The following is a 13,683-nucleotide window of genomic DNA, read 5'->3' as shown; positions in this document are numbered from 1 at the left end:
TGACGCACAAGTCTCATTCCATCAACTCACTGGGCTCAACACGGTTCACAGCTAGCTAATGTTAGCCAACGTTACCTGCTCCTAACCCAAACAACCGCAAATCCAAAAATCAAAACCCAAACCACCTCAAAGCTAAGGCTGGTTTTGGAACGCTACCAAAAATGATAAGGAAGTACATCTCCAGTCATGTAGAACTTCAAACTTTCATTCAGCAAGCATCATTTAATGAACTCTTGCTTGTTTTTCTTTGACTGTTTTGCTCGGCAGTAATATTCCGGCGTCACCTTGTGCGTCCTGGTCACATGTTATAAAAGTAAACATGGACTCTTTTAATTGTGTTAACCTTTGACTGGTAATGGTCATTTGTACAGAGGGCTAATTTAAAGACACGGAAGTACCAGCAATCGCATTCTGCCCAAAATACTGTATCTCAGATGCCGGCTTTAAATTGCATATTGTAATCCGAACTAATTGTGTATGTTGTATCTACAGTCGATGATAGAAATTTGGCCTGTACCAATCAATCTCAATAATGTTTATTGATGACAATATCTGCCTCGGTGAGAAAGTGGCTTTCAGCACAGCATTCTTAATGGGTTTATTCTAAGAAACTCCCATCTGGCTCAACAAACATGAACAGTCAACCTGCTCTAAAACTACTGTGTAAATGCTAGGCATTAAGCTAACTGGCGCTCCAGCTCAGAGCTGTAACTGGTTCTCTAGAGTGTTTAAACACTGTCCTTAACAGCAACCATGCATCGAACACTTGCTACCAACGTCGTACACAAACATCAAAGGCAATTTTTTTAACAATTCAATGAGACAAACGTTTCACTTTCAGCCTTTGATGAACCTACTGTGTTTTAAAATCCACAAAAACGTTTGTCTTTGATGAACCTAATGGTCATTTTCTAAACTCAAATACAATACCAACAAAATAAACTAACCTAATGTTTGTGTTCTTATTCACATGCATTTTAACATTATAGACAATGTTCGTCTTTGATAATTTTTTCATCTACGACAAACCTAAGGTGTGTTTTCATAAAACGCATAAAACGGATGCATCTATTATCACAGAGTAATGTTGAAAAGCCATAATCATGCCTCAATATGTGTGACATGTGCACGTATGAGTGGCATATGCCAGACATGGAATTCTGTGTGCATGTATTGGAAGATTTAGCCTGCATTAAATGTATTCAACTGTTAGGCAGCCAGTAAAAAAAAAAGAAAAAAAAGAAAAAGCCCAGCTAGACAGTGTATCAAGGCTTTTGCCTTGGTCACTTTACTGCCTGCCTCTCACGGGATCACAGCAGCATACGAAGGACATTTGGTCACTTGCATGCCGGCTGGACTGGAGACGACAGGTTAGCTTAGCGCTAGCTGGCTGGTATGAAAATACAGATGAATTTACTGGATCAAAGTAAGAGGAAAATCCTGGATTCTACTGATGAGAGATCGGTAGAATCCAGGAAGTAACTGAAGTCAGTTATTTGAAACGAAAAATGTTAATGCGGCTGCATCAATGCACCGGTGTGCATAAGGGGTGTTCACACGGCACACATTTGCTCCGGCGCTGCACCGATGTATTTTGTTGCGATATATTTTGCACCACAGCAAATTGTGTGGAGCGTTCACACGTACAAAGCCGCTGAGCGTGTCTGCACCGGCACAGCGTCGGTGCAGCCCCACTTGCGTTCACACGGCAGTTTCTGCAGCGGGGCAAAACGACAGAAAACAAATGAGCTGTCGTGTTGGTTCTTTTTAAAACGTATACACAACTCAAGCGACTACTGGACAGGCACGTCCTTCTCCTTCTCGGTCTCCGTGCCTTCTGCTCGAGAGTGACCGCCCCCGAAAACGTAAATCAACGATGACTTCAATGACACTCAGAAAAGCAAACACGTAATGCGCCAAACAGAAAATCAAGAGAGGAAATCACAAAATAAATTATATGGGGAGCGGGGGGTTGTGAATACACAACGAATGAACAAACTACACAAACAACTCCGAGACAGTCCAGTCTTCTACAAAAAGAAAGATGTTACCAGCAAAGTCTTGTGTCGTTATTAAACAAACACATGACGGAAGTCCGACAGAGCACGAAAGCAACGCATTCTCGCCGTACGTAAACTCTTCACAAGCATTCGCTCTGGAGCAAATTTAACCCAGTTGCGTTCACACGTGCAAATTTACACCGGTGCTGCTTCGCTAACGAGCATTTGCTCTGGATCCCTAAGGTGGATCAAATTTGGTCCGGTGTAAGCTGTTTTCCGGGGCTACGCCGGAGCTAATTTGCACGTGTGATTTATGAAAAATTTGCTAATTTGCTCTACTGGGGCAGCCCCGGCGTAGCACCGGACCAAATCTTGCCGTGTGAACACCCCTATAGATGCGTCTACAAGTAACACCGGTTGCCAACTTTTTTATTTTTTTGATCAGAGATGAAAGTAAACTTTTCTTTTTTCTTTTTGCGGTGATTACGAATTTGCCCTCATTTTAATCAAACACTGATCGGATCAGCAGATCTCTTGTAATAATTTGCCAATCGAGCAATGACGTCATTGATCGAATCAGCAAAATAAGACAATATCGCAAACACAATCTTGTTCATTCCTAGTACATTCTGTGCTGCCATTGTGAATAATCCAAGGTTTCTCAACATTTACAGTCAGATTTCTTGTTGATTTTTTTCCCCAGCACTTTAAAAAAAATGTAGGTGTGTTTGGGGAATTATGAATCAGAAGTGTTGGAGGACATATAAAACTCGCTGGATAGGGGCTCTTGAAGACCAGACTTGGTCACCCCTGGTGTAGATGAACCATGACATAAGTGCACTCCATTGACCATTTTGATCAAATTAATTTGGATTTTTCATTGGACTATAAGTAGCCGATTCAAGTTCATTCTGTACTCACTTTCAACATTTTAACACAAACAGCGAATGCGGATTTTGGATGTGAGTCCAAACTCTATGATTTACCAACCTAAATGCTTTTTCATAAACATCAACACGAAAGTCTTTGTCTGAATGTACAGTATATTTTCAGGGAACTTCAACAAACCTGACCGAGGTGTTTTCATGAATGTCATTGTTAATTTTTGGTGATCCTCCTGTACATGTTTTCAGAAACATTAAAGACAATTTAAAAACTTCAACATACATATGGTTTTATATAGAACATTTTAGTCTGTGAAATATGAACCAAATGTTCATATTTTTGTAAACATGAAAAATAACTAGTCTAGTTTTCCAAGGAAATCAACTTTTGTGCTTTAATTAAAATTAGTATATTCTAGGTCTTGTACCGTATCCATTTTAGTAAACATGTAAAAACTAAGATCACATTTTTTTAAAATTAACACCGTAGGCAATTTTCGTCTAATGTATGTGTTTTAGTAAACATTCAATATGCATAACATGTATGCATAATAGTTCTATTGCATGTTGAAACTCCAAAGAGAAGTCTCACCTATGAGTTCACAGGCCAGCGAGAAGGTAGCGAGACATTCAAAGATGGATGGAAAGAGAGAGCGAGAGCGAGAGAGAGAGAGAGAGAGAGAGAGAGAGAGGTAAATCGCACACACTCAACATGCCCTGTGCACGCGCGTTAAACGTCAGGTCCATAAGCGGTCAAGAGACACGCAAGCCCGCGCATAACAGTGCGTCATCGCGGAGCCGAAAACATGCAGTCAGCCCTCGGTCGCGCGCGCTTCACGCACGCACGCGCTGATTGTCGTGACAGCATGAACACCCTTCGCCCCCCCCCCCCCGCCCCCGCCCCACCTCATGCGCGATTACGGCGGTGTTAGTGAATGTCTTACCAGTATAGGAGCTTGTTGTGCGGAATGGCGGCCGTTTTGTCGGACGCGCAGTTGATGCACCACATCGTTGTGTGCATGTGCGTGTCTCATCCACGCCAATGCAACGCCGAGCGGGAGCGCGCCAAACCACGAGAGGAGGGAGGGGCGGAAGGAGGCAGAGGGGGCGGTGATGCGCGCATTTCTCTCCTCGACATCCTCCTCCTCATCATCATCTTATTTTTCTTCATGAAATACGTTTTTTTTCTCTTCTGTATGTAGTGATCCCCCATCTATTCTCGGTTTGGTTCGATTCACGAATTCGCCTACAGTGGGTGCCTTGAGGTATAAAAACTTTACTTTTAGCGATCCTTGCCTCAAATGGGGAACATAATCTTGGTGGGTGTGCACCGAGAGACGTATAACACAGCCAGCTTTCTTAACTGGCTGCATTGAATGTTTGTGAAATGGGTGTCCGTAGGTACTTTGTTATGTTTTCTGACAGTACACTAGGTGGCAGTGTTGCTATCAACATTGGGCCATTAAGGCCTGTTAAGAAGAAACAGTGTTTGACAACACTCTGGCCTTGATATTTTGCCTCCCAATGCCACATACTTCAACCGGTTAGGGAAGATTAAAAGGATGGATGAAAACCCACTTCCATCGTTGGTTTGTCCATCCTTTTTAAAAAACTCCGTCCTAAAAATGGATGTCCATCCCAAGGACAGAATGCCCATTCTGCAACTTAGAGTGTTCAATTCACCTGACATGCATGTTTTTGGAATGTGGGAGGAAACTGGAGTACCCGGAGAAAACCCACGCAGGCACAGGGAAGACATGCAAACTCCACACAGAAAGGTCGGAGCCTGGAATCAAACCTATAACCTCTGCACCGTGAGTCCAGTCGACCCTACGCCGCCTACATCTATCTATCTATTTATCTATCTATCTATGAATGAAATGTTCTGCTCGGCTATTCAGAGTGCACGAAAAACAGAGCGCCTTATTGCACAATAGGCACTCCCACTTAGGACAGTGCATCAGGCAGTCCCAGATGGAAACAGTTCAAGCACCAGCTGCTGATTGGTTTTGAACAGGGGTAGGGAACTCTAGGGGTGTTCACACGGCAACATTTGCTCCGGTGCTGCGCCGGGGCTGCCCCCGTAGAGCGTTCACACGTACAAAGTTACACCGGTGTAGCCCATGAGAACAGCTTAAACCGGAGCAATTTTAACCTTGCTCAAGGAGATGGTTTAAAAATTTGCTCCGGAGTAAATGTTCGTTTGCGGGGCAGCACCGATGTAAAATGGTACGTGTAAACGCTACAGCGGTAGCCTCGCTACGCATGAGAAGAGTTGATTACAGACTGGTAGAATGCGTTGCTTTCGTGCTCTGTTGTACGCCCGTCATCTTTCCTTTTGTAGGAGACTGGACTGCCTCGGAGTTGTTTGTGTAGCTTGTTCCTCTGTTGTGTGTTCACAACCCCCCCATAGAATTTATTTTGTGATTTCCTCTCTTGATTTTCTGTTTGGCGCATAGTGTTTGCTTTTCTGAGTGTCATTGAAGTCATCGTTGAGTTACGTTTTCGGGGGCGGTCATTGAACGCCTCTCGAGCAGAAGGCACGGAGACCAAGAAGGAGAAGGACGTGCCTGTAGTTGCTTGAGTTAAACAAACTAATAAAGTGTATGTTTTAAAAAGAACCACCACGACAGCTCTTTGTTTTATTTCAGTATTAATACTATCGTATTGCACGGCCGCAAAAAACTGCCATGTGAACGCAAGCGGGGCTGCACCGGTGTAAACACGCTTCTCTTTAGTCAGGAGCTTTTTACATGTGAACGTTCCACAAGATTTGCTCTGGTGTAAGATATATTGCAACAAAATACGTCGGTGCAGCACCGATGCAAATGTGGCACCCCTTCTGTTTCCTCAAGAGCCATATCCTGCCTGTTTTAGCTCCCTCCTTACTCCAGTGCCCCTGATTCAAACAATGAAGTCATCAGCAAGCTCTGTTGAAACCTGAAATGATCATGATCAATTGAATCAAATGTGTTGGGAGTAGTGAGAGTTTAAAAATAAATCAAACATAAACAACGGCCGGCTCCTCTCCCCAAAATAAACAAAACAAACATAAAATGTGTTGACTGTTTCGACTCAGAAGGAAGAAAAATAGCAAAGAAATCTGCCCAATAGATGAAGCTAAACCGGGCAGCAACACTTGTAGACAACAATAGTCACAGACATATGTTCTTTATCCTCAGCATAAAACGAATAATACTGTAGTTACTGAGTCTCAGTCGTTATAAAAATCGGCTTTGTTTGTGTCTGCACAACAGTATTATACTGACCCGCGGTGGCCAACATAAACACCTCACCTACTGTCCCCAGCACACTACCTGATTGCTGGGAAAGGCTATACCGCATGCCCATGAGCCTCATGAGGACAAGATAATGGATGGATATATATTTTTTTTCTTCCCACAACCTTGCCTTTCTTTGAAAATCAGATCAGAATTTTTTAAAATCCCAAATATGACCTTCGATTTTGTCACCTGCCTGAAGAATAGTCACCCCCCCTCAACAAGAGGAAAACACACACACACACACAACTTGACAGCAGGAAACCCTGTATTGCCATGACAACCCTTCATTTGACTCCTGCAACCAAGTCTCCCTTCTGTCCCTCCCCAGCACATTGCATGGCAACTGTCGCCAAGCAACATCTATCCCGCCCTCTCTGCCTCTCTCCTTCTCTGTAACCTCCTCTCTCTCTCTCTCCCCTGTCTTGCTCTCACCTTCTCTCTCTGTCTCTCACTCTCTCTGTCTCTCCTGTCGCTGTCTTTCCATTGAATTGTTCAAGTGGATTTTTGGAATTGTGAGTGATAGGTGGAGAGAAGAGGCGAGGAGAGGAGAGCAGAGGGGAGGAGAGGAGAGAGAGAGGGTGACAGTAAAGTGGGGAAAGTGGGAGGGAGACGTGTGACAAAAAATAAATATCACATGGTGGAGGAGGGTAGAGAGGAGGGATGGAGGAAGTGAAAAGGAAAGGAAATGATTAGGGAGGAAAGGAAGGCAAAGAGAGAGAGCGGAAAAAAACCCAATGCTCTTGAACACAACTGGAGTCAGCATCTTGAGGCACTCAAGTGACCCTGAACGAGAGTGACAGGATGAGGGGGGAATGATGGGTGGGTTTCTGTGTGTCTTGGTTGTATGTGTTTGAATGTGTGTTTGAATGAATGCGTGTGTGGTTCTGTGTGTGTTTGAGTTTGTGTATCTCTGTATGCGTGTGTTAATGTGTCTTTCAGCATGTTAGTGTGTGTGAGCTTGTGTCTGTGTTTGTGTATGTTGAGTGTCTGTACGTATGAGTGTGCGTTTATGTGGGTTTGATTTTTTGTGTGTTAGTGGGTCTGTGCATCTGTGTTCATGAGTGTTTGTGCTGGTGTATCTAGATGATTGTGTGCGTGCGTTTTTGTGCATGTGTCAATGTGTGTGTCATTGTTTGTGTGCGTTTGTGTGTGTGTCTATTTGAGGTGAGTTTGTGTTTTTTTTGGGGTGTACGCGCGTGTGTGTGTGTGTGTGTGTGTGCTTGTGTTTCTGTATGGGTGTACGTATGTTTGTGCCAGTGCATGTGTGTATATCTGTGTGCAGGTGTCATCTGTGTGTGAGAGTAAGCCAGGGATGCCTCTTAAAACTTGGGCTATCAGTTCATCATAGGTTTAACCTTCATAAGTTGTGTGGAGTCTGATCTTTGATTGACAGACATTTCTGATCTGCTTCCTTCATTTATAGAACTCAGATTTGATGTCATCGTCCCTCACGGACATATCTACTGAATGCATGTTAAATTTGTTAATTTTGTGTTTTATACCACAAATCATTACAGAGTGATCTGAACAAAAGTTGAATCCAAGCATTCTAGGTACCTGTGCTCCCTGAACGCAACACAAAGGACACTGGTCTGAAGTGGCAGTCAATTATGACGCCGTGCCACAAACAAGTTTTAGAATTTAAAGCTATATTCCCATGATTATTGTGATTATCTGTCTGCATGTGTTGCTCCACTGTTTGTGTTCAAATATCGCTTGCTGAAGGGTTATAATGCTGCATCATTGCTATTACTTAGCACCTTCTACGGCGTTTGTCAGCATTAAGTTCAGTGGCGTTTCCTACGGAGAAGCTATGTGGTTGTTTTAAAGGCAAAACAAGTATTTCTCTTTGTCTTATGTTTGGATTGACGTGAAACTTGAAACCTGTCTTTTTTGAACAGCTGTTTAGTAATTATTATTATTTTAAAATTAATTAATTACTGATTGGATTTTTCCATATATTGACGCTTCTTTACAATCAGTACCTTACAAATAAAAAAACTACCACGTGTCTTTGTAGTGTTCCCTGACTGAGGATGTTAATGAGTTAATGAGATGTTAATGAGAGCCGAGAGCCTCAGGGAGGCTGACACAACAAAACAAAAACAAGTTTGTTCAGAACAGAATATGATGTAGAAATCTATCTTGAATATCTATAAATCAAAGTAAAAATAAAAAGTGCTGAACAGCGAGCCAGCGAAGCAGAGGCTAGCTCAGCTGATATGTGCACAGTCAGCATTTTAGACCACAGATCAATCAATTCTGTGCATTTTGTGTTTGTACACACACAGTATCCTTTTCTTCATACAAACAAACTAGTTATCTACTTACTCTGCGCACATGTATTATTATTGGATATACTCTTATCATAAAGTATTCATAAAGATGGGGTTTTAATTCCATGCTCCTCCCACATGAGACGGCCTAAGCAAAAAAGGGTCTATCTTTGTGGAATCATCAATTGGGCAAATTTCCCATAAGGAGTTTGACAAAAGTACAAGCACTGGAATTCATCCAAAATGGCTGCTTTAAACAAAAATGGCCAACATTGTGTTCCATTTCGGTGACGGGGCTTTGAAACTTTTTAACTCGTCCTGTCATGATAGATGTGTTCGGCCATTTTTTTCTTGATCGGTCAAACTGGTGTCAAGTGCAAATTTTATTTTCAACTTCCTATGGGTCATCACCACCAAAATACATCTCCAATTTCATATCACTGACATACAGTAGTTAGCTAGTAAATCAGCGGTAGCCTATTAGCAAAGGTGAATAGTATTAGCTGCATTACTGATACTGTGTGTAGAGCTTGGACGTTGAAGTTAGTCACAAGAAGCTGTTGTTAAGCAATAAGAAACAAATCTGTGATAATACTATTGATGTTCATGCTAACATGTTAAAAATAGAAAATACATCTCTGCCGCGTGCTCCATGAATTATTGAGTGCAGTGCACTTGAGTGTCTTTACGCGTCACTTCACATCGGCAGCCTTATTTTATTCTTCCACACAGTGACACGAAGCTAAATGCAGCTGTAGCCCGGCTAAATATTGTTTCACGGCAAGTTAGGAATTGAGATCTGTTAGCAGTGGAAGAAAAGGAGAGGAGCAAAAATAGCAAACAAAAACATATAATGCTAATAAAAAGTGAGCCCCGCTAACATTAAATGTGATGATAGTGTCAACAGCAGCAAAGATAGCATTTGGCATCTGTTAGCAATAGTAATAAAGTTAACAAAAAGCATTTGTGAGTAGGAGCAGCAAAGCTAAATGTCCATCATAAGCAGCAGCAAAGTTAGCATTCGATAGCTGTTAGCATTAGCAGAAAAGTTAGCATTCAGCAGAAGCAACAATTACAAACAAAGTAATAGAACCCAAATAATGCTAACACTATACACCATAAATATATCAACATATGTTTGCAGCAGCTACAGCAATACTACCATTTGACATCTGTTATCAACAGTCGAAAAGTTACTAGTTGACGATTGTTAAAGGGAAACTACAGGAAACCCAAACTAAGGTGGCCACCATGTCTCTGCTGCAGACTGGAAATAGTCGGAAATATTGTAACCCTTTTGCCTGCTTATAAAGCACATTTGAGTACTCCTGTTTTGTAAAAAAAAAATGGATTAGTAGGAACTGCAACGGTGTCAGGCTAGTTTGCAGATTTACACCGACATTCACGCCCACAAACACGTTTACATACACACTCAACCTACACACGTATGAATCCAGGGTGACCTAACACACCCACATACACATGCATAACTACACACTGATATACATGCTCACACACACATATTCATAAGTACACACTCAAGCATGCATACACACTTTGACCTGACCTGTATGCACACACACACACACACACACACACACACACATGGAGAGCAGTGTCTTACCTCAATGTCGACAATGAAGACACCTTCCAATCTCTCTTTCGCTCTCACTTTCTCTCTCTCTCTCTCTCTTACACACACACACACACACGCACACCTGTATTTGTGTCTCCTCCTCTTCCTCTCCCTTTCTCTCTTTGCCCTTCTCTCTCTCTCTCCTCCCTCGCTTTGTCTCTCGCTTGGACCACACCCCTGACTTGTATGCTCTCCTTCCTCACTCTCTTCCCCTTCCTTCCAGTTTGATGCATCCTCATCCTCCTGTGCTTCCTTGCTCCCCGACACGCCCTCTTTCTGCCCCCCCCCCCGCCTCCTCCATGCCTCCCTTCTAGACCCCCCCCCCCCCAGGAGACGCATAGTTATGTTGCTGACAGCCATCCATCCACGTGTCTGCTTTTCAATTTTCCACTCTCCGCTGCGCACACGCACACACACACACAGACACACACACACACACACACGCACACACATGCAGGTAGCATGAGCTAGCTAGACAGCACAGCGAGGGTCGGGGCGTCCCATCCCTGTGCGTTGAGCTGACCATATATGAGCTTGACATATAGCAACCATCAATTTGTATTGGTTTCCTGGCAGTGGAAGCACAACATCAGTTGATCACAATAATGCGCCAAAAATCAGGTTTAGCAACTGCCAACTGAGCCGGCAGAAGAAGAACAAGTTTTGTGCTCACATTTCTGTTTGATTTGTTATATGGAGAGGAAATATTATTACAGTGGATCCTCGAGTTCACAGACTAATTGGGCTGAGGGGAGGTCTGTTTCAACCGATTGTCCATTAAATTGGAGGCCTGGTGTAAAAAACACACAATACAGTACAAAATTGTTATTTGTACTCTTTTCGTGGCAAGTGCAGTGCAAAATTATTATAAATATAATACATCAAGCTTGAAATTGCACTGAAAAAAATGATGTGTCATCTGAATCCAGATGATTTTATTTTGTGCAACCACTTGACAAGATAAAATTGAGTTAATTCAACAGAAACTTTTTTCAGTGTATGTGGAAAATGTGTCCAAACTTACCTCACTGGGGCTTGGGGGCTTAATGTTGTGCAGCTCGTTGCTTGAACCGCAATGTTAGTTTTCTTTTTTACTGCTGTGACAATGATACCACAGATAAGGGCCTAATTTAAAAAAAAACAACAACAACTGCATACAAAAATAGTTTTCAAGGGACGCATACACTATGACTTGACGAGAACTTGCTCCAGTAGACAACAGTCATGGATATCAATATTTAGATATACGACATATTCCTTTTGAGCTGCGTACGATGCTACACTAATGTCTGTGCTTTCCAATACATTTGATGGGATTATCGCTCTTGGCAAAATGGCTGCTACACTGGCAGATAGTTAGCCTGCTCCAGTCCAGTGGACCCCAACCACCGAGCCGCGGTCCACTTTGGACCGGGCTGCGGCTGACAGATGAAACGATTTAAAAAACAAAACAAAAACAAAAACAAAAACAACAACAAAAAACCCCCCTTCAATTTATTTTTTATCTGTGGCTGAAAAATATTTCTTTTTAAAAAGTGCAATTGTTCCATCCGTCTATGACGGACGTTTGACTTATGTCAAGATGCTAATTGTCTCACTCGCGTAATGGTAATATTAAAACCAGAAGCTAGAAAAATGAGTAGAAATAAACCAGACCACACATGTAGCCCGCTCTGCACAGTATGTTGTGAGTGGGTCTTGATCTATTCTTGCGTAATGGTGAGTTATAAATAATTTCATGCACTTGCAGTTGTTTGGTGGTGCCTTATTATGTTTGTGCCTTTGAGGAGGAAGCAGCTGATATAGTTAGATAAAAATGTGGCTTCACGTTTAATGTTATATCAACAAAACGCCCCAGTTTTTGTGTTACTCATATCATTCATGTACTTTATTCTTGTTCTGTGGTGTCTGCTGCGGTACCATAGTGATCATATTAAAGTGTTTGTTACCTTTGTTATGGTGTTGGTGCTGCTAGTAAATTTACAGAAAAAAATGCAGATTGGATTCATGTACGTTTATGTTGTTGAATAATTTTATGAATCAAAATACAAAAAAAAAATGTGGGTCTTATTTGGGGAGAGGTGGACTAGATTAAATGCATTTCCCTTCATTTCAATAAGGAAAGATGATTTGAGTCACAAATGTGGTCATGCAATGAATTAATTAAACACATATCTCAGGGTACCCTTCCCCACATTCAACCTTAGCTGGTAAGAACTCCAGCTCCCCTCACCACTTGAATGAGGTCCTACCTGTGTAAGGGGGACCAAGATCCGGTGGAGCGCAGACAAAATGAAGGGCAAAGCTGGCAGACGCCTGAAATGCAAAACATCCCAGGAATCCCCGCTGGCACGTTCAGGTCAGTCTAGATTTCACATTCATAAATGTCAGCAGAGGTCCTTCAAGGAAATTCCAGATGCGGGGAAATTAATCAGGGGCACATAGGCTGGAGTGTCACAACACTATGGAGCAGTCACATGTCGGAGTCTACTGGAATGCGAAGATGCTCTCTCCACATAAACCAAGAAACTCGGTGTGGGAATATCAAAATGAACCCCACTTTTACGTCCCAGTCTGGCAACATTGAGAAGGGCTCGCTCACAAACACGTTTTGTGATATAGGCACAGTAACATGCTGTTTTTCCCCATTCAAAAATCATAGCGCAACAATCGAGTTCTTTAAAAGATGGAAAGTCAATACTTGTTGTAATTTTTTAAAAAGAAGACAAAGTTTCCTTTCCACAATATTACAAGAATTAATTAGTATATTTTATTTATTAGAGAAGGATTACTTTTCCGTTGTCAGATTCATCTCTGATTTCATCCATCTGAGAAACAGTTTTTGATGTCCGCTCAGTGCTGCTGTTTGGTTAGCAACAGACCTATTGAGAAAAAAACGCTTTATTTTCTTTTGAAAATGGTCATTTCTAAACACAGACTTTCCAAAAAAGTCAAGGTATTACAAGTTATTTTAGCTTTTTTAAAAGTCATGTGTGTTTTTAGAAGTCCTAATCTTGGAAATATTTTTGTCAGAATTATTTTCAGAATACTACGGAAATATGCATTTTTATTTGATTTCGCAAAAGTCACATTTTTGGGATTATTTTATTTCATTTTGTCTCTTATCATAATCATCTCCCAAGCCGCTTAGATGGCACACTGTCATCCATCTGTAAGACTGTTAACATGCCTTGCTCAGTTCTGCAGTTTTGGTTAGCAACGGGGTTGTTGCAACAAACTGTGATTTGAGGATGAGAGCAGCTACGACTTGAAACAAAAAATAGGGATGTAATAGTCCTGCTCTTTGTGGTACTCCCTGTTCCCGGCGGTACTTCCTAATCCAAGTGGTATTTGCCCTTGCAGGTGTTCGAATCCAGACGCTACTTCCTGTCCCGGGTGGTATTTCCCAATTCAGGAGCCATTTCATGTTCCAGCCGTCCTAATCCAGGTGGTACATTCTTTTAAAAGTGGTACTGCTTAGGTGGTACCTCCTGTTCTAAATCCAAGTCCAGTTCCTACTTCCTACTGTTTGTTCTTTGTCCTGTTCCAGGGGGTCCCTCCAAATTCTGGTGGTTCTTCCAGCACCGTTTCATAAAATCTATC

General features: G+C 42.1%; 1 protein-coding gene across 2 annotated transcripts in view; it reads right to left on the bottom strand.

Moving 5' to 3' along the window:
- The window catches only part of LOC147210840 (IQ motif and SEC7 domain-containing protein 1-like), a 43,584-nt gene extending 30,563 nt beyond the window's left edge, over positions 1-13,021 (bottom strand). Inside the window, exon 1 of one of the 2 annotated variants that reach the window (XM_086117198.1) lies at positions 12,333-13,021. In XM_086117198.1, coding sequence (XP_085973324.1) covers positions 12,333-12,412 — 80 coding nt within the window. In that variant the 5' untranslated portion in view covers positions 12,413-13,021. Of the gene's footprint in view, positions 1-3,828; positions 4,887-12,332 lie in introns of those variants that run through there. The other variant, XM_086117207.1, reaches the window with a different exon arrangement.
- Between the last annotated feature and the right edge of the window lie 662 nt (positions 13,022-13,683).

This window comes from Hippocampus guttulatus, chromosome 1 (genome assembly GCF_054856545.1).
Source record: "Hippocampus guttulatus isolate MCC_2025c chromosome 1, RoL_Hgut_1.0, whole genome shotgun sequence".
Classification (NCBI taxonomy): Eukaryota; Metazoa; Chordata; class Actinopteri; order Syngnathiformes; family Syngnathidae; genus Hippocampus; species Hippocampus guttulatus.
This window is presented reverse-complemented; position numbering and strand designations above follow the sequence as displayed.